General features: G+C 42.4%; 1 protein-coding gene, 1 long non-coding RNA gene, 1 other non-coding gene and 1 pseudogene across 3 annotated transcripts in view; 3 read left to right on the forward strand and 1 right to left on the reverse strand.

Moving 5' to 3' along the window:
- TOMM7 (translocase of outer mitochondrial membrane 7) overlaps positions 1-2,026 on the reverse strand; it is a 5,640-nt gene extending 3,614 nt beyond the window's left edge. Inside the window, exons 1-2 of the mRNA XM_039862526.1 lie at positions 1,843-2,026; positions 582-630 (exon numbers count right to left, since the gene is read on the reverse strand). Coding sequence (XP_039718460.1) covers positions 582-630; positions 1,843-1,945 — 152 coding nt within the window. The 5' untranslated portion in view covers positions 1,946-2,026. The remainder of the gene's footprint in view (positions 1-581; positions 631-1,842) is intronic.
- Positions 2,027-12,335: 10,309 nt separating this feature from the next.
- On the forward strand, positions 12,336-12,453 carry LOC120602639 (uncharacterized; annotated as a pseudogene).
- Positions 12,454-16,193: 3,740 nt separating this feature from the next.
- LOC120602337 (uncharacterized) lies at positions 16,194-19,335 on the forward strand. Its single transcript, XR_005652708.1, has 3 exons — positions 16,194-16,296; positions 18,310-18,343; positions 18,795-19,335. It is a non-coding gene; the product is annotated as an uncharacterized LOC120602337 (long non-coding RNA).
- LOC120602671 (small nucleolar RNA SNORD93) lies at positions 18,394-18,467 on the forward strand. Its single transcript, XR_005652811.1, has one exon. It is a non-coding gene; the product is annotated as a small nucleolar RNA SNORD93 (small nucleolar RNA).
- Positions 19,336-26,510: the final 7,175 nt, after the last annotated feature.

Genomic DNA, 26,510 nt, shown 5'->3' on the forward strand with positions numbered 1-26,510 from the left:
TGTTTCTGAGAAAAGAACCTGACAGTGCATTTTCAGAGCCACAACTGTTCACACACTTTGACCTATTAATCCCATGAGAATTTATTATAAGGAAATGTCAAACCTATAAAATCGATGTGCATAAAAATGTTCATTATATTTTTATGCAAAATACTGAAAAACTGAAAAACCTAAGTGATCAACAACTGGAAAATATATGGGACATCAACTCTAATTTTAGGTGAAGAAAATAAAATCCTATGTACTCTTATTAGAATGATATAAAAGGATAAGGATAGGCAGAAATGTGAGAAATTAAAAACTTTAAAGTAATAAGGATGATGGTTCTTTTTTTAAAAATATACTTCATTATGGTTATAACATGGTGCAATAAATAAAAATTAGGAAGGGGAGAGAAAGTACTTACTTGTTAACATAAGCTAGACTGCCTCGCAAACTGCTGCCAGTTTCCCAACAGCCCAAAACTGCACCGACTGGTAAAGCCTCATTACAGTGCCAACCACCACTACCTTCTGCTTCCCAATGATTCAGTACTAATATATGAACATTTGCCCTGAAACATCTATTTGTAAGAACAGTACCTCAAAACAGTTGGTTCAGGCATTCCAGGATCTGCACCCCTCTTAAATCCTGGAGGAGGGGAAGAAAGGAAAGAATATAAATACTAATTAAAACACCAGCAAAGAATTTTACAATCAAGACTTTCTTTTCTTCTTAAATCAACCTAGGGTAGCTAGAATGATATCCAGACCTACCAACTCTATCTAGATTTACCTGTGCTACAGAACAGTCTCAAATCTTCACGAGTATGAGATTATGTCCAGGACTAATCAGTATAGAGGGCAAACTACCTTCTTCCTGGGTAATGCTTTTTTAAAAAATGGCATTTGAAATAAGGGAAGAAAAAGATATTTTTGAGTCCTGAATACTTAAGCATTACTAGGTAATCAGTTGGCTAAAGAACGTCCAGCATAGACAAAGGCTGTCAAGATTGAGTATACCTTCTCTTGAGCAATGCGTGACACCTAAAACAAACAGAAAGCAGTCCCTTGTTAAAACCATAAGATTTTTAAGTGTGAAACTGAGTTTTAGAAAATATCAAACTTTATGCTCAAACCGACACTTTGCCTGAGTAGAGCAATGAGATTAAAAAAACAAACAAAAAACAAAAAACAAACTACACAAGGCTAGAAATAGGACGCAGTCCCAATATGCAGCCCTAGGTGAAAATATCTGCCTGAGTACTTATAAATTTTTGCAGTACAGCATATTGGTTAAGAGTATGGCTTCACGCGCTATTGCTTGAGTTCACAATTCCCCCATTTAACAGCTGAAATAGAACTTCAAGGAATAAAACTTCTCTACGACTCAGTCTCCTCACCTGTAAAATGGTATCTATAATAAAATCATCCAAACCCTTCATTGTACAGGTTAGAAAACAGAAGCATCCAACAACTGTTATAACCATGCTTCAAGACAGTGGCATATCCACGTCTACAGGCCTCTTTCCACTTAGGCTCACCTGGAGAGGTGAGGACAAACGCCCTGAAACCCCATCTAGTGACAAAGAGTAAAATGTGTCACCTAAACAAACATCAGGTAGTCTAACTCTCCCAACAACCCTGAAAACTACGTCACCTCCATTTCACAGATGTAAAAACAGAATAGGAAGGATTACATGACTTGTTACAGACCATAAAAACAGTAGATGGAACAGGAACTGCCTCAAAGGACCTGCACAACGTGGTCACGTTTCCCTCTCCCCATCAGAAGCCAAAAATGGAGTCGCAGCCTCTGCATCCCCTTCCCTCCTGTCTCCTCCAAGGTTCTTCTCCCACTGACCCAGGTAAATCACGAGAGGAATAAAACCCCAGCGGATGGCAAACTGGCCGCCCTTGAAAAGCTGCTGCAGTCTCTGCTTGGCCTCTTTGCTTAGCTTCACCATGGCGACGGCCCGAAAGAAGCAGAGGAGACCCTCCACAGCAGCTACCGCGTCCGGAATCCGGGGGCGGGGGTGGGGGAAGGGGGAAGGAGGTGCGCAAGCGCCAAACACGGCCTTTACGGCAGGAGTCGTGAGCGTCTCCAGCAGAGGTCGTAATTTCTCGCCCTGGACATGCCTCGCCTCTCTGTGGCACCGCCTACTGAAGGCGCATGCGTGATCGGTTCTCGCTCAGAGGCGGAGTTCACTTTCCGCACGTTTTAGGAATGTCCTGCTTTCATTGTTTACGGGATATTTGAGGAGTTGCTCTTGGGTGTCCTTCAGTCCTGAAGGCCTTCTTTCTTCCCACAGTCTTACACATTTTTTAAATGTCACCTTCAGTGGTCCTTGCCTGACATTGCAGGAACTTAATTAAAAATGACTGCGTTTTAGTCCCGATTCTTAGTGACTTGCTGTGTAACCTTGGGCAAGTTAAACCTCTCAGTATTAATTTGTTTCTACAAGCTATAGGGTAAACTGCAAGGAAGGTTACTAACTGACGCCCAGTAGGGCTCCTAACCATGTTTTCTTTGACACTCAGTGTTTGGTTGTGTTTTTGTTGTTTTTTAACATCGTAAATTACTGAGAAGCTAGCGAATCCCACTGCAATAGTCAACAGAAGTATAACCCTCCTGTTCACCCATCTCGCCCTCTTCTTTAGAACTGCGGGGATTCTCACCCCTGGCTGCGCATTAGATCACCTAAAGAGGTTTAATGGCATACTCCTGCTGGGGACCCACTGCTAGGAATTCTGATGAGTTTTGGAGTGGAGCCTGGCCCTAGGTTTCCGAGGTGATTCTAAGGTGTAGCCAGAGTTCCCAACTTCTGATTCAATAACTGCCTGGCTGCTCTTGGTATTTGAGTTTTTGACCTGAGGTCAGGGATTTAACTTCTAAGGCTGTAACAGATTTCTAAGGTTTGACCTTGAAGCCTTTACTGGCTCATCCGCAATATACATGATGACATTTTCTGTTAAACTCTTAAAGTTCCCGATGGCACCTAAAAATTTCCCCTGGCTTTATGGCTATTCCTATGGTTGGCTCATCGTCATGACAATAACGACCTGTGTCTACTATGCCTGTCACTGCTCGAAGTGTTTCAAATACAATAGTTTGTTTTAATCCTTTAAAGAATTTAAGCTTGCATTGCATAAAGCTTATTTTACTAATTCTTATAAGGAGTAATATAGCTTTTATAGGCTTCATTTTACAGATAAGGAAACTGTTCCTCATCTTTTTACCCAAATGCCTAATACAAAATAAGGATGCTTTTCTGTCAGTTGGGCTAAACAATACGAAGTTCATTTGCCCTCATCAAACGTTCATTGAGCCTTCCTGTATGGTAGGCACTAGAGAAACAATATTTTTTTAAAGGGATTACCCTTAAGAATTTCATGTTTGAGTGGAAAAGACATGAATAAACTGAGGATTCCAATGAAATGCAAATGTGTTAAGTCCTACAATAAAGTTACACACAGAATATGATGGGAATGCAGGTGGGGACACTGCCTAGAAAAGTCAAGGAACTTTTTTGAAGAAGCCAATGATGGTCAAATTGGAGATGAGAAAATAAATTTGAGAATCACCAGGACGTAAAATCAATGGGACTTCTTGGCCAAATTAATATGGAGGGCAAAGCTGAAACAGGTGGTCAAAAATGACTGCCCGGTTTTGAATTTGTGCAACTTATTGAGTTAGTAGTTTTACTTCTTGATTTCCACAAAGTCTAGATTATATAGATTCACCTCCACAATGATTCCTACACATAAGGTTGGGGATTCAGGCAACGTTAAAATGACTGGAGGTATGTTATGTATCCTTCGAAACATCTGTTATCGAAGAAAAAAAGATTGAGAATCTCTCATTTTGCTCTTGATAAGCCTTCCTGGTTCAGGTCCTCATGGCCTTTAGCATAGAGTAGACTATAATAATAGCAAGAAGTGAACTGAACTACTTACCTCTGGTCTCCACCCCTACTACCTACACACTGTAGTCAACATCACAATTTAGTCTTCTAAATCACAGGTCTCCAAACCCTGGACCGAAGACTGGTACTGGTCCGCGGCCTATTAGGAACCAGGCCGCACAGCAGGAAGTGAGCGGCAGGCAAGCGAGTGAAGCTTATCTGTATTTGCAGCCGCTCCCCGGCGCTAGCATCACCACTTCAGCTCCATCTCAGATCATCAGGCGTTAGAATCTCATAGGAGCACTGGTCCCTGGTGCCACAAAGGTAGGGGACCGCAGCATTACACAACCTACACAGTCCTTGAAGGCACCTTATCGCATTACCTCTCCCAGAAATGCCCTCCCACTCCACCTCCTTTCTTTTTTAAGGTCCAGCCAAGTGTCTCCTCCAAGATGTACTTTCCCCCACCCTGATACTGTCCCCTTCCAGGGCAAGGCAAATACTTCCTCCATGGTGCCACCACTCTCTGGTTGATGGATCACTATTTATTTACATGACTATCTCCCCAGATAGACTACAGGCAGAGACTCTGTCTCATTAATCTTATATCCCCAAGGACTGTATATATAACATTTGTGGAGATGGCGAATGAATTTAACAGCCTTAGTTAATCATGTTACTTAATCAGCCACAAAATAGATATTGAAAATGTTTACTTGTAAATTAGCAGTTAGAGATATGGGGGGGTGAGAGGGAGGGTGGAGGCGGACTGACATTCTCCTTCCTGGTGGGCAAGAACACTCAGACGATCAATTAGAAATGATAATCAAACCTCACTGGGCTCTGGGATATGTGTGCACTGGGGTAGGTGCTCACATGCCTTAACTTGCTGAATCCTCACAACTCTGTGAGGTAGGGACTGTATTAGCTGCCTCACTTTATTGATGTGGAAACTGGGGCACATGAAAGTGAAGAAAATTTGCCCAAGGCTCATATAGCTGGTAAGTGCTAGAAGTAGGGCCTGAACCCAGACACTCTTGCTCTAGAACTTGAATGTTAACCACAATACTGGACTGCCTTACAGTATTTGCAGGACTAGAAGAAAGCCATTGTGTATTCTTGAAGAATATTTTCCTCAAGCTGTGATAGATAAAAGAACTCTTTCCATTGTCCTAGACCAACACATGTGATTAGACCAAAAGCCGGCCTGCGACCTAAATGGATGCTGGCTGGCTGAATCAATCAGACCCTCTCTAAGTGAGATTTAAACTCAGACAGCAAGAAGTAACAATTTGACTGAAGCTGGTAAGACTGAAAGAATACAAGACAGGAAGTAGTAAAAGGCACAAGTAGCAAAGCTATGAAGTAGAGAATATTGAGTTCTAATGATATTAAAATCATCAAATGGAGAATGACATGCTTTATGGTGAGAGGGCAACAAGATAATCCACCTAAAGTTTGCTGTAAACTGAACGCCTTCCAAAGTCGGTGAGCCTAGCCATGCTGTGGCTCCAACGCTGTGATGTAGAAGAAAGCAGAACTAATCAATTTTATTATAAACCCCATGGACTCAGCTAATTATAAAATAACAGAAGGGAAGGGGAGGCGTAAAGGGGAGAAACTTAGGAGAAAAAATCAACTTTTATTAGCACCATCCAAAGAAAAGATGCTACTGACTGTTTTCTTAGGAAGAAAATACCTCTGGAGTAGATTAAATGGCTGAGCTTTTTCAGGTTGCAAGAAGGAAAAAACCCTATTGAAATATGGGTGGTGGACATTTCTGAGAGCACAGCAGGGCTTCACGGAAGAACAGGAACCACCCTTCTCAGTACCTATTTCCACACTTGTAAAATAAAAAGAGTAACTACTTGTTACAGACTGAATTGTGTGTGTCCCCATCCTCCTCCTACCCCACCCCACCCCCAACCCCACCCCTGCCCCACAAATTCGTATATTGAAGCCTCAACTCCCCCTGGAGGGGTTTGGAGATCAGGCCTTTAAGAAGGAAATTAAGGTTAAATGAGGTCATAAGGGTGGGACCTTATAGGAAGAGAGAGAGACACCAGAGCTCTTCCTCCAGGTGCGCACACAGAGGACAGGCCTCATGAGGGTACAGTGAGAAGGAGACCCTCTGCAAGCCAGGAATCGGGACCTCACCTGCCTGCACCTGGATCTGGGACTCTGAGCCTCCAGAGCTGGAAGAAAATTAATTTCTGTTGTTTAAGCCACCTGGTCTGTGGTATTCTGCTATGGCAGCCTGAGCTGACTAACCCACTACCTAACATGATTGTGTGCATGAAAAAGTAAATCAGTCGTGTAACTGTATTAATAAAAGTACCATGTATTGGGCACCTCCATGTGCCAGGCACTCAAGGACATCACGTATGTATGGTTCTGCAAAATACATGCTCTTTGCACCACTTCACACTACCTGGTACATAGCTGGTTTGTCGAATTTTGAATTTGAACATCATGGTCTTATTAACACACATTTATAAGCCATAAAAGCCATTTATGCATTTATTCATTCTGGAATACTGAGCACTGATAATATATAGCTCCCTGTGCTATGGGTCAGGTGTGGAGAAACATAAGAAAATGAGATACAGTCTTTCGCTTAAAGATTTTGTGATCTAGTTGGATTAAGACAAGTATATTAATAAGTTACTTGTCATGTGACTGTGTGCTGGCTGGAAAATTCCTGTTTGGCTATCGCCCATGGGAACATAGGCTATCACCCATGGGAACATAACATTCTAACAACAAGCTTTCTGCTTCTGTACCCCCCGCTTGCACAACCGACCTGTGGGTTGACAGGTAGTGAATAGGAGAAAAATAGACCTTTGTGTTTAAGACAGAATGAGGAAAGGGATTTAGGGCTTAAAAACCTTGTACCTCTACATTTTGGGGCTGCTTAATTTGGGGTCTGCGTACCCCTGGCAGACCAAGCTGGCTGAATAAAGAGCATGTTTCCTATAACTCACTGATTTCTGGTGGTCCATGTGTCTTTTGGGGGCTGGCAGCTATAACTGCTCTTTGGAAAAACAATAACATAAAGTCAAGATTTAGCATAGGAACCCAAGGGCAAAGGGTCTACCTTTAAATTCTGGCTCTATCACTTAGCTGTATGATCATGGTCAAGTTGTTTAATGTCTCTGAGTCTCTTTTCTCGTCTGTAAAAAAGGATAACAATAGTGCCCATCTCAATCAGTTCTTGTAAAGATAAAAAGATCATATACCAGAAATAAAGTGCCTAGATAAGTAGAGACTTAATCAAATGTAAGTCATAGCTATTCTTGTTGATAGTTTGTTGTTTGCTTCTTCATTCTTGCTGGCTTCAGTTTCAAAGATCAACCTTTTTCAGAAGTTTTTTCTCCAATTCTAAACCCTCCCAGGACCTGGCTGCATCTATTACATACATAGCCATAAAGTGGGCAAGGGACAGACTAATGCAATGTGCAATTGAGTATAAGCTCCTCCAGGAATATAGTTCACACTTAGTCTCCATTATATCTTAATACACTGCATTAGGTGGAGGGAATCTAACAAATATATGTTGCCATGAAGAAAAGAATGCAGACTCAGAAGTCACGTGGATCTGAGATAGGGGTGCCCAAATCCAACTCTGCCATTTGCTCAAAATGAGAGCCTCAAGAACCAGTTGATAATCTATCAGAAAAGCTCATTAATTCACCACGTAACCAGGAAAATAGGGTCAACTTTCCAAAACTCAGCCGAATACATGGGTCAACATGAAGAAGAAGGAAAAATGTTATTGCGCATTTTGTTTTCCAGAAATGTTATATTTTAAAATGTTATATTTAAAAAGATATTGCTATTCAAACATCATGCCCTTGAATTTTAACTCTTACTTTGTCCTCTTTTTCCGCTTGGGTGTTTTTGGGTGGATACACTATTCTTTATTGTCATGATACAGCTTGGAATTCTTAAGCAAGCATTAAGCAAGTATATGCATGGAATAAAATTTCCACAAAGAAGAGATTAGTAAAAAGCATCACTAGGATGTCAACCAAGGGTAAGTCCTTGCCAGGAAAAGGGAGTTTCAGAAAACTGTCATACTTGGCCATTGCCCACAAGGATTTGGCGATCTTATCTGGGGACAGAGTGCATACATCCAAGGTATGTGATAAGAGCCAAAATGTCTAGGGTAGATAATGTATTGTTATAGGAATTTCAAAGAGAGAAAAGTCACAGAGGGCTGGACTGTTCAGGGAAACTTTACAGGCGGGAACCTAAGCTGGTTTCTGGTGGCTGGGGAAGAGGAAGAGAAGAATAAAGAAATGCCAGGAAGTACACAATTATGAGTATAGGGAGTGAAATGCTTTAGGTGGAACAGAAAGCTCCAGGCAGGAAATAATGAGACCAAGTTATAAAAAGAATCCAAATGTCAAGTTAAGAAATTTGGATTTTAGCCAGAGAGGAGCTGAAAAGCTGACGAATATTTTAGAAGGGGGAAAAAAATTATAAGGTGAAAGCAATTTATTTTTAGGGTTTCATTTTTTCAATTTTCTTTCTTTCTTTTTCTTTTTTTGAAAAGGAAATAAATTCACATAGTTTATATTTAAAAGGCACAAAGGGGTATATTGTACAAGGTCTCCTTCCCACTTCTGTCCCCTGCTGCCCATTTTTATCCCTGGAGGCAAACCGATGTTACCAGTTTCCTATATGTCTTTCCAGAGAAATCTCTGCATCTGAAAGCAAAGGTACACATTCCTCCCACTCCACCCTTTTTTGGTGGGATGGGAAGAGGCAGTAAATGGGATGCATACACACTTATTTACTTTGTGTTTATCACTTTAAAAATATAATTTAGAAATTATTTTGTATGGACACATAAAAAGATTCCTCATTCCCTTTTTTAAAAAATAGATTATCACAAAAGAACATAGCAGTTCAAATTCTCTTTGCCTCTTTGGCACCTTGCTGCCCAGTTTTTCTTCCTGAAGGAAAGTCAATGTGTTTAGTTTTTTTACGTACTTTTCCAGATATATCCTAGGCATGTGGAAGCAAATAAACACACACTCACATGTCCTTTCCCTCTCTTTTAAAATAAATAGAATGTATATTATACACTCACTATTGTACCTTTCTTTTTTATTTAAAAATATTTCTTAGAAACCCGAATAAAGTCTTTATTTCAGTCACTAGTATTGTATCATTGTCAATTTCCTGGTTTCAACAATGTATAATGGTTATATATAATGTGATCCTGGGGGAAACTGAGTGAAGAGAGAGTTTCTGTGTGCCAGGAACTCTCTCTACAATTTTTGTAACTTCTTGTAAGTCTTAAAGTATGTCAAAATAAAAAGTATTAAGAATGTTTCTTAGTGATTATTCCATATCGGTACGTAGCTTCGCTTTTTATATATTCAAAGTAGTAGTTTTAATAAATAATTTATTTAGCTTGTCTCCTAGGAAGGCAAACTATTTCAGATTTTCTTAAAATTACTAAAAATTAATAACAGTGTCTATCTGTGGGTGCTCAGTCTTTGACTCCGTGGTTAAGACTGGCTATGCGCCAAACTGTGTAACCACGATCAAGATGCTAGCAGGAAATCTGTGGCTGGAGGATCAAAATGAGTTCTCATCCGGGTCTGCTGCTCACTGGTTGTTTGACGTCAGGCAGGTCACTTAGCCCTCCTGTCTGGGCTCTCTCATTTGCAACATTGGGATTACCACCAGCTCTAGTTACCTACCAGTTATCTTCAGGGTTAGATGAGATGACAGATGGAGCCCTACCTACTTTAGTGGAATCCACTGTGCAGATAAAAGATTGGCAAGTATGACTATCACCTAGAGCCAATACCGTCATCCTCTGTCTATAGTCAGAAGGAGTAGGAGTTATCTCATGGCAGATTCAATCACAATTTAAGGAGCATCAAAGAGATCTGCATTCTAATCCATATTACTTTTTATTTAAAAGGAAATGACTTTCTGGGCACATCTGTTTTCTTATCCAGTCACAGATGATTGTCAGAAGGTGTGCCACACAGTGTCATGATAAATAAAACATTTGCATTTAACAGCCATTCTGCCTCACTTAAATAAACAGCTTAATAACCCATTTGAGAGGTTGACCCCTTGGTAATAGCACATTTTTCAGGCAAATCATCCTGTTGAACACATTGAGACATAATTTAAGTTGAAAACCAGATGTTCCAAAGGGGTCTTACTCGGGAGTGATAGTCAAAATATTGGCCTCCACTTACCAGAATGACACCAAAAGGCACATGTGCACTGGTTCACCTGAGCTGGAAAGCAGAGGGCAGGTTTTATTTTTTTCCCCAAAAGGAACTTCACTTTGAATTTCTCCAAGAAGACAACAATGTAACCAACACCTGCCTTTACATTTTTTTCAAGCTCTACGCTGCAGAACTTGGAAAGACCGAAAGCCTTTTTCCTAAGGAAATAGGTGACTCCTCCTGCAGAGTCGCTCGCTATGCACAGCTTGCTCAAAAGGGCGCCAGCTACCCCAGCAAGAATACCAGACAGTTTAAAGCACCACGGCGCGTGGTTCACCAGGCTCCCCGTTGGGGGCATCAACCAGGTGAACGGTTATGCCTTCGGACCCAGGAGTTCTACTTCTCAGAATTTAGCCTAAGGAATTGCTGGACACTTTGAGAGAGGTGTCAGCTCACCGTGATCATCTTAACTGCCCTCCTCACCCATAGGGGTGGGTCCTTGGCATCTCTGCCCGGTGTGACCCATCATTGGCCACAATTGATTGGACCGAGTATAAATTCCCAACTCAAAAAGAGCTATTCGGAGTCTTCTCCCAATGCTTACACACCGTGGAGCGGCCACACTAAGTATCCCACCCAGACGCCACTCAGAGCAGTAGAGAACAGTGTTGTAGTCAAGGTTAGACATTAGCCAAAACTCTGAGGAAGGAGTAGGAACTCCTGATCCCCCGCGACCAGGTTACTCAACAAACTTGGAGGCCCTGGGATAGGGTAGTTTTGGATAGAAAACTCCGTTAAAGACTAAAATCTAGTTTTCACCTTCCTGGAGGATAGGAAAACCCTAAACAGGAGTAAACAATCTTGAGAGAGACATCGACTTTTACTAGAAGGAATGTGAAAGGGGGTCATATATTATTTTTAAATGTACTGTTTTTCTCTTTTTTATTTCTCCATCTATTTATTTATTTATTCATCCAAAAAAACAAAACAAAACAAAAAAAACAGTTATTAAGTACCCGCTATGGGTACTTAAGGACCAGGAGATACAACAATAAAAAATAGAGGCAAAGTTTCTGCCTTCGTGGACTTTGTATTCTAATAGGGAAGGCAGTCAATGATAAAAACAGCAGCAACGAAACCAGAGGAGAGAAGGAACAATTAGGAGGATCATTTTATAAACTGTATAAATGTCTAACCAAGGTACTATATATTAGAAACAAATAAAATAAAATAAAATAAAATAAAATAAAATAAAATAAAATAAAATAAAATAAAATAAAATAAAATAAAATAGAAAGTAGCAGCAACGATGCTTTCCATGTGTCGCGCCCTCTTCTAAACCCTTTCCACACAGAAACTCATTTTGTCTTTTTCATGACCTATGTGGTAGGTGCTGTTATTGTCCTCAACTTACAAATGAGGAAACCAAGGCCTAGTCAGGCTAAGTAACTTGTCCAAGTGCGCACAGCTCATGAGGAATAGAACAAGGATTGGAACCCAGGAAACTGAATTTCAGAGTCTATGTTTTTAATTGATATATTGGCAGAGGTTTAGGCAGGGGTATGGGAAGGGTGTAGAGATGGAGGTGGAGATACAGACAGAGAGAGTGAGAGATATAATTATGCACCTTGCCAGAGGACGGGACACCTCTAAGTAAATAATCTTGAAGGAGACTTAAAGTTTAACTGAAGGAAGCCCTTTGAGAGATAGATAGATGGCTGGATAAATAGATAGATGCCATGAAGAAAGCAGAATAAGGAAACAGGAAACAAGAGAAGGAGGGAGCATTTTAGATGGGGTGGCCAGGGCAGGCGATACTGTAGTTAGCAGTCTAGGTCAGAGTCCCAAGATCTGCCCAGACCAAGAGCAAGTGTGGTCATGAGTGACCAGGTCGCAGGTTTCAGCAGCCAGGGCTGGCAACAGTCACATCTCAGGGGTCACTGCCCAAGGCCACCCCCACTTCAGCAAAAGTCACTTGGAATGTGGAATATTAGTGTTGGCCTGTCTCCCCTACTGTGCCGTAAACACCTCCCCACATATCTTCACCAGATGCCATGAAACCGAGAGGGGAAGGGAGAGGAAAACTGGAAAAATTGAACCTTTTACAAAAATAGACTGACCATTTACCTCAAAATATTACCTGTTTAAAATATTGAATCTGGGACGTGGTTTCATAGTGTAGCGGTTAGCACATCTGCTTTACATACAGAAGGTCCTGGGTTCACACCCCAGTAGAGCCACGGTCCATGGTCTATGGCCATGCCACCCTGAACAAGCCCGATGTCTGATCCCGGAAGCTAAGCAGGGTCGGGCTTGGTTAGTACTTGGATGGGAGACCACCTAGGAAGACCAGGTGTGCTGTAAGCATAAATAATAATAAATAAATAGATAGATAGATAGAATTGGAATAAATTTACTTGACTCGAGTAACATATAAAAGCCCCTAGCAAAATGCTGACTCTTAAGGGGGTGCAGATCAGCAATAAAAGAAATACAGAATCTTAGTCGGCTCTCCATACAGCACATACAGCACTTGTGATGACACTGACCCAACTCAAAGGCTATATTTGGCAAAGAGAGGAGAAAAGACACAGGATGGTAGCAGAAGACGCTGAGCAGACCCTGCTGCTCCCCTTCAAAGTGGGATAGTCATGGCCACACAGAGGCATAGTCACTTCAGGGGTTAGGAATTTACATCTCTGGAGAGAACAAAAGGATTACCCATTGTTTCATTATAATTTTTCTAAAGCTTAAAGCATAATTTAGGAGAAGCCATTTGTGGCAACGCTCATTCGGTTACCCAGCACAAGTTTGGACGGGCCTGGCAGCTACTTCCAGCCTTCCAAATGTGGGTCATAAATATTCATTCATCAGAAAAGATAGTGTAATCAAGTGGCTTCACATATTTATCATCGTTTCTATGAAAGGCATTTATTATAATTGCCTGCATGGGGTTCAGGCAGCCTAGATTTTATATACAGAAATTAAGCAGTCACAATCCGTCTTGAAATTTAAGCCTGACATGTTGGTTTGAACAATCACATAAATATACAACTGAACAAAGCTCATCTGCAATTATTCTCCATCCCAGAAGAGGCTCTTTGTCATGTCCACTCAGTGTTTTGGATAATAGATGTAAAGCAGTATCGCATTGTTTTAATTTTCATTCCCTAATGACACATGATGTGGAGCATCTTTTCATATACCATCTCATAACTTTTGCTGATTCTATTCATTAAAAGAAATGCACTAGGCCAGCCCACACTCAAGGGAGGTGATCACACAAGGAGATGTCATTGAGGACCCTCTCAGTGGCTGCCTAACATAATTCCATTCAGAGAAGAATTGAGGAGAAGAATTAAAGACAAACATGGACAATGCTTTTGAAGAGTTTCACTACAAAGAGAAACGGAGAAATGAGAGGCTAGTTGCAAAAAGGTGCGGAGTTAAAGAATGTTTTTATTTTACTTATTTTACAACAAACCAGATCATTCTTATCAATAAAGGTGACATATTGAATATGTAACTAAATAGAATTCTATTTTATATTTTAATTCAGATGTTTCCTTAAAAAAAAAATTGTGCCCGACAGTACTTAGGTTTGTAAATAATAAACCTGAGAGAGGACTTTTCAATTACTCTATCTGTATCCAGGTGGGGGTTCATATCCCTGGGCTTCCAGGAAACTTAGTTACACACCCACTAATTACAGCCACACAGGTTTATTTAGGCAGATAAAACCAACAGGCCTCAGCAAGGGCAGACGTTCTCTCTTGGCTTGAAAACAAGCCTACAGCTGCTTAGAAAAGGCAGGGTGCTGGGCCAAGACCTGCATACAGCCAACGGTCCAGTGACACCAATTAAAGTGTTACCCAACTAGAGTGATCATTTAAATCATAGATGTCTACAGTTGCTTTATCTTCTGACTCTGCACTACAGAAACACAATAAAATGTGCACTAAACACAAAGACACAAGTAAATGAATGGGCCAACTAATTTATGAAAGCAAATGTCCCAGATCCTTGTCTGATATTAGTCCATTGAGAATCGCAAGTCGTAGGATCTCCTGGGAATGAGGACCAGGCAACTGCAGGATTTGGGGAGGGTCGTAAGTAATGGCTTTCTTCCCCTTCCACATTCAGAAATAACTCAGACATAAGAGACGGAATGGAAATTAAAGTGTCAGCTTCTCTACTGATGAGATGGTGTCTTAGACCTGAGTCTGTCCTCCTCCCCTTCTCAGTCCAGACCTTCGGTCACCGTTTCCTTATCCTGATCCCAGGCAGTGAGGAAAGAGAAAGAATGTGAATCCTCACAGCGGACAGCCCTCTAATGAGAAAAATGAGCCTTTGGATGTCACCTGCCATAACATATGTGGGGACAAAAACTTTAAAGTGAGTAAAATGCAGGATCGTGTTATTGGCAGGGCTAATAAGAAAAATCATCTTTTGCTTGGTTTGGACCATCGATAAAACACAAAGGTAAAGGTAGTGACACTTGTAATTTCCCAGTTGACTGTACATAGAACCAAGAAAAGCATCAATGGCAGTCACTTCTTATACCCTGTCTCCCCTCCCATCAGGAAAGAATCTTAGCCTATTCCATCCGGAACAAGGGACAGGCATAGGATGGAAACCAACAAGCCTACTCAAGTTTGCATGCTCTCAAAATTCATGTTAGCACAGAATTTTATTGAAATTCCTTCCTTTTCTGGAAGAGAATGAGGAAAGGGTGGGCAGAGGCTAGGGGTAGTATCTGGAAGAAGTTTCTCCACAGAGAAACATGGGTTGAGGAGGCTCTGGTCCACTAACAGCAAAACTAGCCAAAAAGGGGTCCAATGCCTCCCAGGGCCCTGGGATGCCTGATCTACAGGTAGCTCATCATATGTGTGAAAGGCAGGCCAAATACACACCAAGAAAGGAAATCCAACAGGTTGTATCACGCACTGACTGCACCAAGCCCTAAGCCCTAGGCCATGTACTGGGAATGCACGGATAAATTCATACTCAGGGTGACTGGCAAATTACAGCTGGGGCTAAGACCCCACTGCTACCACAATTGGGAGCCTTAAAGAGTTTTATGGTATGATACGCGACTACTTTGGAGGATAAATGTAGAATCTCTTTCACCAGAGTCTCTTCTCCGCTACCCAAACATATTCCAGGCAATCTGCTGAATTGAGGGATCTAGTAGAGAAGGAAACAGAGCCTTCACGGAGCCTTACATTCCACCATACATTCCGACTCTGCTTTTAGAGAACAGCCTAAGACTGGCTCTACTCTATCAGAGAAAATTCTGGATGCCCTGTAAAGTCCCTTCTACTCTGTGATTCTTCTTTAACTTTCTCTGCCTCTTTGAGTTTTCCTTCTCCTATATTTGATGTGCTGCTGTCAGCTTCCTGCTGGTAATGCTGGATTCGGAGCAGGTATCCACCCAGCCTGGAAGCTGCCACTGACCCCTCAGCGGGCTGGGCTTGGTGGCTTTGTGCTCTGCCCTTGGCACATTGTGTGGCCTTCTACCAAGGAGCGACCCTCACTTTAAGTTCCTTGAGGGCAGGGGCAGTTTCTTAGTCAACTTCACACTGCCAGCACCCATCACAATGCCTGGGACAAAGTCAACACTCGGTAGATAAATATTTGTTGCACTAAACAATCCCTTCGAACAAAATTAATTAATTTTGTGCTACAGTTTCTAGGAAGCTCCAAATCTCAAAATTCCAAGGACAGATTAAGGATAAAACTCCAAATAAGAGCAAGGCCTGGGAGGGCGGGCTCCGTCCCGCGGGGCGTCTGTGACTTGCAGAGCGCCCTGGGGGGAGGCGTGGGATACTGGGAGCGGAGACACTTAACATTATTGGACTGCCAGGAATTTCACGGAACCTGCAGCGCAGTAAATGGACACCACGTGCAGGGGCGTGTTTGGGGTGGATTTTCGGGAGTCCCAGGCTCCGGGCCGGGGCTGGGAGACCTGCGCGTCGCCCGCCGCGCAGTCCCCGGGCGGCCGGCAGGGGGAACGCGAGGGCCTCGGGGCGCGGGGGCGGGCGCGGCCAGGCGGGGCCGGGGCCGGGCGGGGCGAGGCGGGGCGGGGAGCGGCCGGGAGGGGCGCCTGGGCCACTTTTTGGTTGGCTGCCTACGGGTGCTGACGGCCCAGGCCCTTTTTAAACTTGGTCTCTCCGATGCCCTCCCTTTTCGGCAGCGGCGCGCGACTCGGTGAGTGTCCCCTGGCTTGACGCCGGCCCGGCCACGTGGCCTGGGGTCTCCCCGGTGACACTTAGTAGGTGCGCCCCTCCTTGTCCCCGTTCTCGCCTCGTCCGGACCGCCGAGACCGGGGAGCCTCTGGGATGGCCCCTCTGAGTGGGGACACCCCCGTGGAGCCTAGGGTTCCCCTCCCCCAGTGGCCCGCGCGCCACTGGGATCCGGGCCACAGGGAGCTTCACGCTCCTTTCAAATATAAAGTTGTATTTCGAGAACCAACGGGCCCAGGGTGGAGGCGCAGAGCCCAGGGCGGTGTCGGGGTTCTTGGCGCACCCCGGCCCTGCCTGCCCGGGGGTTCTGGTGACTCCGACAGAGCCGGTTTCGGAAGTGGGTGAGGGCACGATCTGAAACGCTTTAAGCTTCCGTGGGGAGCGTTGTAATAACGGTGTTAGCAACAAGCCGAGCTAACTTCGCCCACACAGCCACGTCCCCGCCACCGAGCCCTTCAGTTGACACTGCGCTGGTAGTTGGGCTTTTTTTTTTTTAAAGGTCTGGGGTGACTCTTGGCGGGAGCGGATAACATTTTCAGGGAGTGAGGCCACCTTGGTTTTCTGTTCTGGGGAGAATCTGAACCACTGGAGCCCACCAAGATAGAGAAACGTGCAAGGCTGCGCTGGAGAACCTTTCGTCTCAAGGAAGCACTAAATTTACGCGAGGCTCCTGTCGGCATCGGGGGGCATTTTAAGTATTAGTTACTGGTGGTATCCAGTAACTGCTGTAGAAAGGGTTACTGTCCAAATTTCGTGGAATTTGTAAAGATTTAGATTTAGAGTTCAGTGAGCGAATGAAGGAATCATTGTAACTATCATAGGTATCACTTAGTAATCTTTTGAAATGTGAAGCTTGTGAGGTTTACGTGTTGGCCTCAGAGTTGTGAAAGATCTTTTTTACTGATGAGACAACCAAGTAGGATGTCAGTCTTATCACTTAATATGTGGGATATAAACCTAAAAGCAACAAATGAACAGGACACAGACTCATGGACGGGAACTATAGACTAGTGGTTACCAGAAGGTAGGGAGTGGGGAGGAGGGGGGTGGTGGATCGGATATAGGGGGAGAGGGAGAGGGTGAAGTAGGTAAAAGGGATCAAATATATGGTAGCTGAGGGAAACTGGACTTTGGGTGGTAAACACTAGAATATACAGATGTCAAATTATAATGTACACCTGAAAATTACATAATAGTGTTAACCAATGTCATCCCAATAAACAATTTTAAGAAAATAAAAATAAATAAATAAATAAAATAACAAAATAAAGAGGAAAAAAGGCATAGTTGTAGGCTGTGTTCCAGGCAACCCCCTTCAGCCATCTATACAGACCCAAAGCAAATAGACAATATCCTGCCCCAATACCTCAGTCTTTTGTGAACAGCCCTACAACACAGGGAAATACAATGCCCAGGTTTTATTTTACAGTTGCCTTAGGTGTTGAGCCAAACTTTAAACATTCCATCTGAGAAAGGGAGATGGGCTGAGAGACCCAGGCATTTCTTCAAAGAGGGGGGTTTGAGCCAGTGTCTATTTAAGGACTGAGCAAGTGCTGAGGACTGTTCTCAACTCCACCTCTGGGTAAACAAGTTTCCAGGCTTCCTTTGCTTTTTTAACTCTCTTAAAGATTTGTTTCAGTTTTTCCTAGGCAAATACTGTTGCCAGTAATGTTTATTTTTTCTAAAACTGATAATCCATGCTAATGTAACAAAGTGAGGAAGATGGTGACTGCTGACATTCTAATAAGTGGAATCCTAGAGTATAGGGACTTGATGAACTATTCATTTTACTCTTGGCCAGATATTACAGGAAATTCCCAAGTGTCAGGAAATTTGGAGAACGTAACTTTTTAAAATAGGAATTCTATTCAAAGGTAGCTTTTCATCTAAGGTACCTAGTAGGTCGCTGTAATAAAAGACACTATCAAAACAAAGTTACCAAATGATATTCTTAACACTGTTCTCATTTTTCTACCAGGCTCAGTCCAGTTCAAGATGCTGACAAACTTCAGGTAAATGGAGAGAATTTGGACTGAGTTATTAAATAGTTGAATAGAATTCTTGGCCAAGGATGAGAACTCTAATCTGATTAGATATGCTTCTGCTCTGATGGGTTAAAGGATTTACCTGAGGCCAACTTTATAAGAATTTATTAAATGCAGTCACATTCCTTCCCGCTTTAAAAAAGTTTAAGTGATTGATATTTAATCTTTCAAAATGTTTATCTTTTCCATTGGTGGCCATTTTGATTTTGAGTCTTCCAGAGAGAAGGCTGAGGTGATGGATTGTTAAGATTTTGACTAAAAAAAATTGTTTTCATGTCAGAACATTGTGTCTGAGTTGACAATGTAATATGTTGGGGAATTTTATTACCTACAGTTTTGTAAAGTATTTGTTTTCTTAATAACACATCTTATTTAGCAGTTGCTGATCTAATTACCTGCCGTCATACTTCCTTTACAGGGCTAGTGCTTGAAAAACAGAATTGTCACTTCAAAGAAGATAAGGTGTATTTGAACATGTGATGATCGACATATAGAGAAGTTTTCGCTTTCTTTGTCCCTTTCATGATGGTAGCAGGAGTAAATTTTGAGAAGTTGACAAATCTCCGTAAGAACATATCTGCCCCAAAGAGAATTTATACAGAATTCAATTCCATTATTTAAAGGAGCTTTTCTATCACCCGGCCCCTGCCTGCAGTTTGACAAAGTAACTAGATTAGCTATTCTACTATCTTAAGACAACTTTGTCAACTGTGCTTTAATTTACAAAAGTTATTTTAAATTCAGAACAGTTATTTTGACTGTTCTAAGTTATATCCTTCATATTTGACCCTTTTGACAGAAAACCAGTGGATTCCCCAGGGAAGGGTTGGTTGCAAAGGGGCACGAGGGAGTTTTGAGGAGCCGTTCTTAATTCTGGTGGTAATTGTGCTTTGGTAAAATTTGGGATGAGTTTTACTGAATGTAAATTAAGTTTCAATAAACATGACTTTAAAAACTTACCTTTCTGGCACCTTTATGACATTTCCAATGAAATCTATGGGAAGGCAGTCTTGGTTCAGCACTTGACTTCCTGAGATGTTAAATGCGGCAAAAACATCAATATCACTTTGGGGTGTAAGTCACATAAGTGACTAGTACACACAGTAAACACCTGAGAAACGGGACCAAAAGGTATATGTTGGCTCACTTATCAAGGATGTAAAATTATTTATGGGAATTTCGGGCAACAACATATTCATCATTGTGGCTGCATTTTAAATCTCACCTGTGGGGGGCACTTCTCAGTCTCTAAATCCATTCTGGTGGCCACACGGCAGGCAGCAGGAAATGGAGTGTAAAAGTTCAGTTCTGCCCGTTCGTTAGCACTGCTTTGGGTTTCTCCCATCCTCACTTTCCACATTGGCAATATTCTCTTCCAAGAAAATGGCTTGGCCAATACCGGCTAGCAAGGGAATTATAGAAATGAAGTGAGGTGCTAGGTGCTAAGTCATTGGTCTTGTGTCATCTTAAAGCTAGATGCATAAGCCATGTAGTTTACTCCTGAAAGAATCAATCCAAACTATCCCTTTTTCTCTTGGGATAGTCAAGGATGTTTTTGAAAAGAGGGATGGGCCAAGCATTGAGCCTTAGTTCGTTCTCTAGGCAGTAGGTTAACCTGCAGAGCCTGTTGATCTCTGCCCCCATGACTGGGTGCTTCAAATAGCTGCTTGGTGCCAGCTTACCCAGAGGAGCAAACTGCCCCTCGGATACTCTTATGGTTCCAGGTTTGATACATTCCCTGTTCCATCTCCCCCCAAATCATCCCTATACCATGGCAATCCAGAGTTGTACAATACCTTAGTTAAGTAAATAAGTAGCATCACCAAAGAAAATGGGATGAGTTTGAGGCACTCGCAAGGCTCTGCGGTCAACGTGCCCTCCTTGACACAACATGCCACAGTGGAGCGGAGCTAAAGCAAGTGGAAAGATGCCAATGTGACTATTAAATGACCAGTCTATTCTTTTGTGCTCAGGTACCCTGAGGAGAAATTAAGAATTAGTTTGAATTAAATGTTTTCAAAGAGAATTTATTAATTCCAAGGGAGGAGCTTGGGCATGAAAAGACTCATGACTATAAAAGGATGATTGAAATGCAGTTTTATGCTAATGGTTACGATTTCTTTGAAAATGTGTAATTCCACATTGAATTAAGAATTCCAGTCACTAACCTCAGATGTGACTTGCCCAGAGACAGTTATTCTATTGCTATGTCAGTTCAGGTCGATTGAGTCCGTTTGATTTTGAGAACAGGGATATCCCATGTTTGACAGGTACTCTAATGTGTTCCTAAGCCCTTGATTACGGGTAGTTTTTGTTTCTTAAAAGCAAGCAAATCTTTGTAGTTCAAGTGAATATTCCAAACTAAGATGTACTTTTTGAGATTCCTAAAACTTTAAATATTTATATAATTTGGAAAATATTTACTGTGTTCTCCCTGTGTGTTAAGTTCTGTGATAGACAATTCCTGACTCTGGACTTTACACAATGTGACTTACCCATATCACTGTGTAAGATGAAGCTGGTTAGAATGTGCCCCAGTCAACTTCTGTTACAAGGAATAATTTCACTTAATATCTGAGAGATTCCATTGTGAGGACAAACTGAAGCATTCTATCTATTTGGCCCCCGCCCCGCCCCCACTACCCCTGTCACCACATTTCCGGATGATTTGGGGCGGCTTATAAACAAATAGCAAACAATACAATAATTAGAAGAGGGAATGAAAGCTCAGCAAGAAGAGAGCAGGGTTATAAAACAAGCCATTCAACCTCGTGCTTTAAGCTCCTGCCAGTTTAGCTCTGAGCCTCCTAGGAGCCAGAGAAAAGAGGCAGTAGGCAAATTCGTTATTTGGCACTTGAATATAAATTTAAAATGGAGGAAGGGACACGGGAGGGGTCATTTGCATTCTAGGCTCTTTGGAACCCAAGTGAGAAGACGCTTCTTCCCCTTCATGATCTCAAGTACCTTGAAAGAAGAAAAAGAACACAGAAGGTTGTCTGGATAACTCAGCCGGGATCTAGAGACAGTGGAGATTGAAACACTCAACTCTAGCGAGTCAGGTCAGTTGGCCAGTGAGCCCTATGGGGCTGGACCTACTCAGCTGATTGTCAAGCCAAAAGTCAGGGAGAACACCTCTTAAGAGAAAAGCTATGTTGAGATGATGTGAACAGATAAACAGCTAGAGATGTGTTTGAAAGGCTTATTTTATTTTGTACTCATAAAGATTGCCTTTCCAAAATTTACCTTCTATTCATAAACTGAAAAGTTCTGGTTCCAATATTTTGTTACCAAGTTGTGATTTATCACAGTCTGGGACTAGGCAACCATGACTAGAAGGCCCCCTAATGGATATTGTCTGTACTGCAAGGGGCCGGTTGTTTTGAGTACCCTCTACAGTTGCCCACTGCATTTCTGGAGGGACAGCTCCACATCTGTTTCAGAGATAAAATCCAGTCAAAATACTGTACTCTATGTCACCATGACATGTTCTTGGGAACAGAGCAGAATGCAGTAGTTGATGAAAGAGAGCCTGATACCATTGATTTTCCAGTTGAACAAGTGCCCCCTCCACCCAGAGCAGAATCGAGCTCACTGTATCATTTACAGACCTCCTATAGTGGAGATATATGTGGAACTTTGGGAATGATGGAGTCCAAACCGCACTCCAATACAGTCGCCACCAGCCACTGTGGCTTTTGAGTGCTTGAAACGTGGCTAGTCTGACCTGAGATGCACTGAGGTACTAAAAAAATCAGCTTTGGAAGAATTAATGTTAAAGAATGTAAAAAATCTCAATTTCATATTGATTATAAGTTGAACGATAATATTTTGGGTATATTGGGTTAAATGAAATATATTATTAAAAATTCTATAAATGTAATTTGCATTATCTTTCTATTGGGAAGTGCTGGTATAAAACTCAAATCAAAATATTCGTGGAAGCCTGAAGATAGTGATTCCACAAGCCAATAGAGAGAAAGATGTTGCTTTTCTATTATACAGGACCTGGAGGAAAAGCAAGAGTAAAATTAGCACTTCACATGCGGAATTTTCAGGTAAGCAGCTGTTTTTTCAAGGATAGAAGGCCCAGGTGTAAGGAGCCAGTACTTCTTAGAAGACCTGACATAAATGCTACACTCCAGCTGCTAGCACTTCTAGGGATTTTAAATAAGACTTCAGAATGTATTTATTAAACAGTCTTCTGCTCTTCAAAGATTACTCTATACAAGTACTTATGTGTTCATTAGAATAATCAAGGGCCAGAGGACTTGCTATGCTACGCCTCATCAACATACAACTTCATTAGCAAAGAATCTATATGATGAGCAGTTCTGGTTTCCCATCTAGTTAGTTTGGGGTGGGGGTGTGTGTGTGTGTGTCTGTGTCTGTGTCTGTGTCTGTAGTAGTCTTTCAGGTTTATTTATTTATTTATTTTTTTGGAAGAAGAAAGATTGGGGGAGGTGGTACTCTGTATTACCAGAACTTGTATAAAGTACATTAAAAAAAAAACAAACTACCTTATGTGAAAGCAATATGTTCTACAAAATTTTCTCCTTTCCTTGTTTTCTCTTAACTTGACTCCAAAAAGCAGGTCTGTGCAAAAATCCCCTTTTGTCGTTTTCTTATGACCAATAGCGACTTTTCGTCATTTTCGTTTTTTAACAATAAGTTGATTCTTCCCTTAGGTTTCATATTTCTCTTAAGCAGTGGTTCTTAAGAGGAGCTGGTACAGGGAGACAATTTTGTCCTCCTTCGGGACATTTGGTAATGTGTGAAGACACTTTTGATTCTCACAACTTGGAGGCGAGGAGTGCTTACAGCATCCAGAGGGTAGAGGCCAGAGATGCTGCAAAATACCCTACAATGCACAGGACGGCACCACACCGAAGGACTGTCTGACCCCAAATGCATAGAGGTTAAGAAACCCTGTCTTAGAAAGCATCATTCCCACCAATGCCAACCTGCTAACGGGCTACTCAGCATGCTACAGGCTATTCCCAAAATGGGACTTTCCCACACACAAAAAGTGCTCTGTACTTTGAAGCCAGAGGGGGCTTCATTACTAGCCTCTCACTTCTCAGTGAATGTCTATATCACAGCATTTACAAAACAGCAATTCATTATTTTAAATGAAGAGCCATAGGGATTTTTCTAGGCTCCTCAGCTAGTTTTCACGTTGTTTACAAGTGACTAGAAACTCAAAATGAGCTCATCACAAACTAGTGGCTTTCTTGATCAGAATTGGTCAAACTAGACATTTTAGCTTGATCACTGAGGCGTAACTTGCTCAGGTCATTGTGGGACTGTCAGACCTCTGGCCTGGACACAGTCCAGAAACCACCTAAAGGTTGTTATCATGACCTTCTCCAACGAATAGCTTCTGTCCTCTTGAGGGGCACTTAGCACATCAAAGGAACATCCACAAACCAGCTGTAGAACAAAACAGCACACCTAAGGAATTGAGACCAAACATCATTGACCAAAAGATTCTAACTAATTTTAGAATCTGAAGAACAATAAAAACCTGAAAACACTGAATCATTACGTTGGCAAAATTAAAACGAACCCCTTGAGGTTGGAGTGGAATCTGGCTTCAGTTAGTGAGTGCGCCGTGGGTCAGACCCCTCTCAAACTCCGCGGTCTCCATTATCACAAAAATGCCTTGAATGCAGTTGATTCTTTTGGCAAAGATGATGGGTGACACAACTGGTCTCAAATGTAGCAGCGGTACAAGGTAGGCACTTAGTAGCAACGCAAGGCAATCACTGGTAACAGTCAAGATGGGACCAGTGTTTCTAGAGCTCTGAGCAGTCAGAGGTGCTGCCTACCTCTCAGGTCAAAGTATCTTTCTTCACTGTCTTCTGAGCATGGACATTTTTAATCTTACACTGTGTAAAAAAAATATAGTGTATGCCCAGTGGTTACAAACAGCAAGGAGATGAAGACCAGCATGCCAAACTGCTGGGGCCGCGGGGCCAACATGATGAGGATGAAGTGGATGAGGTCCACGAGGTAGTTCAGGGAGCACTGCACGCCATTCACAGCCTCTCACTCCATTTCTGGAATGTTCTCCTGAAGAAGCTGAGTCACAGTGAGGTCAAAAGACCAGAGACCTACAGGGCAGCAGTATTGGGGGAGAATAAATGTGGATTCAGTGAGAATTCTGACAAAGATTGGTTTTGTCGTTCTTTCTGTTGCTCAGTTTCTTCATCTGCAAAATGGGGACATTTACAGCATCCTCACTGGAGGATTACACGATACAGTATTGTGAAGGGCATAGCATTGTGCCTGTCCATCTGTGCCATTTACATGTCTTCCTAGCAGAAATTCAAATGATCTGGGGGTTGCTGGTGTGCTGTTGAAACTGTTAAAAGCACCAGTATCCAGGATATACTGTGCCTTGGTTCACTTGGTTGCTAAACCATAGTCACCATCATAGTCTGTGGTACTATAATCATCTTTTGGGGTCACCATTACCACCATCATCGCTAGATAATGATAAAATTTCATTTTGGTTGTATTTATTTGTACCTTACACTTCACTCCAAAATGTTTAGGAAACATTTTGAGAGCAATCTTTGGCTTCAAATCTAGTACTAATTCCAGAGTTTTCCTTTTCACTCCTGGTTTAGCAGAGAATTAGACCCCTCTCTCCTCTGCATCTCCCACTTTTAACCACATAAAGAGGCTAAGTTCAACTACACTTCAGAAGCACCCTCAGGACCTGCCACACAGGCATCAAAAAGGGCAGACGCCACCCGTGGTGATGACAGTGTTGTCCTTGAGTGACAGCATCTGCCCCGAGGGTTCTGGTGCCTTCCTCCAGGGGCACCTGCTCCCAGCTTCTGCCTGCTTGGTTGGTTTTCCAGGCAGTTGGCCTTCTGGATTCCCTGAGACCGAGCTCTGGCCCTCCAGAAGCTTCCTGGTAGCCTCCATCTTGATCCCCAGACCTGGTCCTGAACTCAAGAATAATTTGGAGCAAATAAACTGTGTTGTCCAGAATCTGCCTTTGCAGGGCACTAGCCAGGCCTTCTGTCCTCCTGGGCTGCCCCTGTCACCCTGCTGTGGTCCTCACTTGGGGGTCTTGATAACCACCCCCCATCCTCTTGAGCTGTCCTGACCACCTTGCATGGCCTCTAAGTCTAGGGGCTTGGCCCACCAAAGTGTTTGCCCTGCACTGGACTCTGACAGGGAGCTCGCCTATAAAATTCGCTCACATGGCCCTCAACGAGCACAGCCCACAGAGCCAGGAAGTGTTTGTAACATGTTGCAGTGGTACAACGTGAAGTGCTCCAAGCAGTGAAGGCTAATTATGCACTGACAGAATTATTTCTAAACTGAAGGCACAAAGAGCTATAGTTCTTAGATTTTAGAAAGCAAAGTGATTTATGGGCAATATGCCAAATTGTGTTGTAGCCAAAGTTCTGTAACTTAGTTTCCACCAGAATGCAAACAAATATTTACTGAGCATATTTAAAATGAGCCCTGTGCTTGAGGATACATGGTGGATACCAAGGCAGGCCACAGGCCACTAATCCTGATGAGAAGTCCAGGCATCGTGGCCACCAGGCCTGGGCCAACCTAATCAAGGGAATCAAGGCACAATATATCCTGGGCACTGGTGCTTTTAACGTGTGCAAGTTCAACAGCATGCCACCAACCCCAAGGCCATTTGTAATTCTGCTAGGAATAAATGTAAATGGCATTTGCTGGCATTGGGTGTGTGGGAGATACAGAGCATCCATTTCATTTAGCATTGTGGTTCTTTCTGCCCACCCCTTATACAACAATGTTCTTGAAAGCACAGAAATTCCAGCCAAAACATAAGAATGATAATAATGGCTGGAGATGAGAGTTCATGTTTATGTTTAACAAGTAGTTCCCATTCTTACGAAAGTTTTGTGCTAACCACACTACCTACAGGAATTACTTCAAAGCATCCTTGGGACTTCCTTGATAGGTAGGTACTGTCATTATTATTTCATCTTACAGAGAAAGAAATGGGGACACGGGGAGCTTAGGTAACTTGCCGACATCATCAGGCCACCTGGCTCCATGTCTGAGCTGTCTCCCTCATGAGTGTCAAGAGTGTCCTATGTCTCTGGCATCCTTATCAAGAGGCGGCTAAAAGAAC

This window comes from Pteropus medius, unplaced genomic scaffold (genome assembly GCF_902729225.1).
Source record: "Pteropus medius unplaced genomic scaffold, Ma_sr-lr_union100, whole genome shotgun sequence".
NCBI classification, from domain to species: domain Eukaryota; kingdom Metazoa; phylum Chordata; class Mammalia; order Chiroptera; family Pteropodidae; genus Pteropus; species Pteropus medius.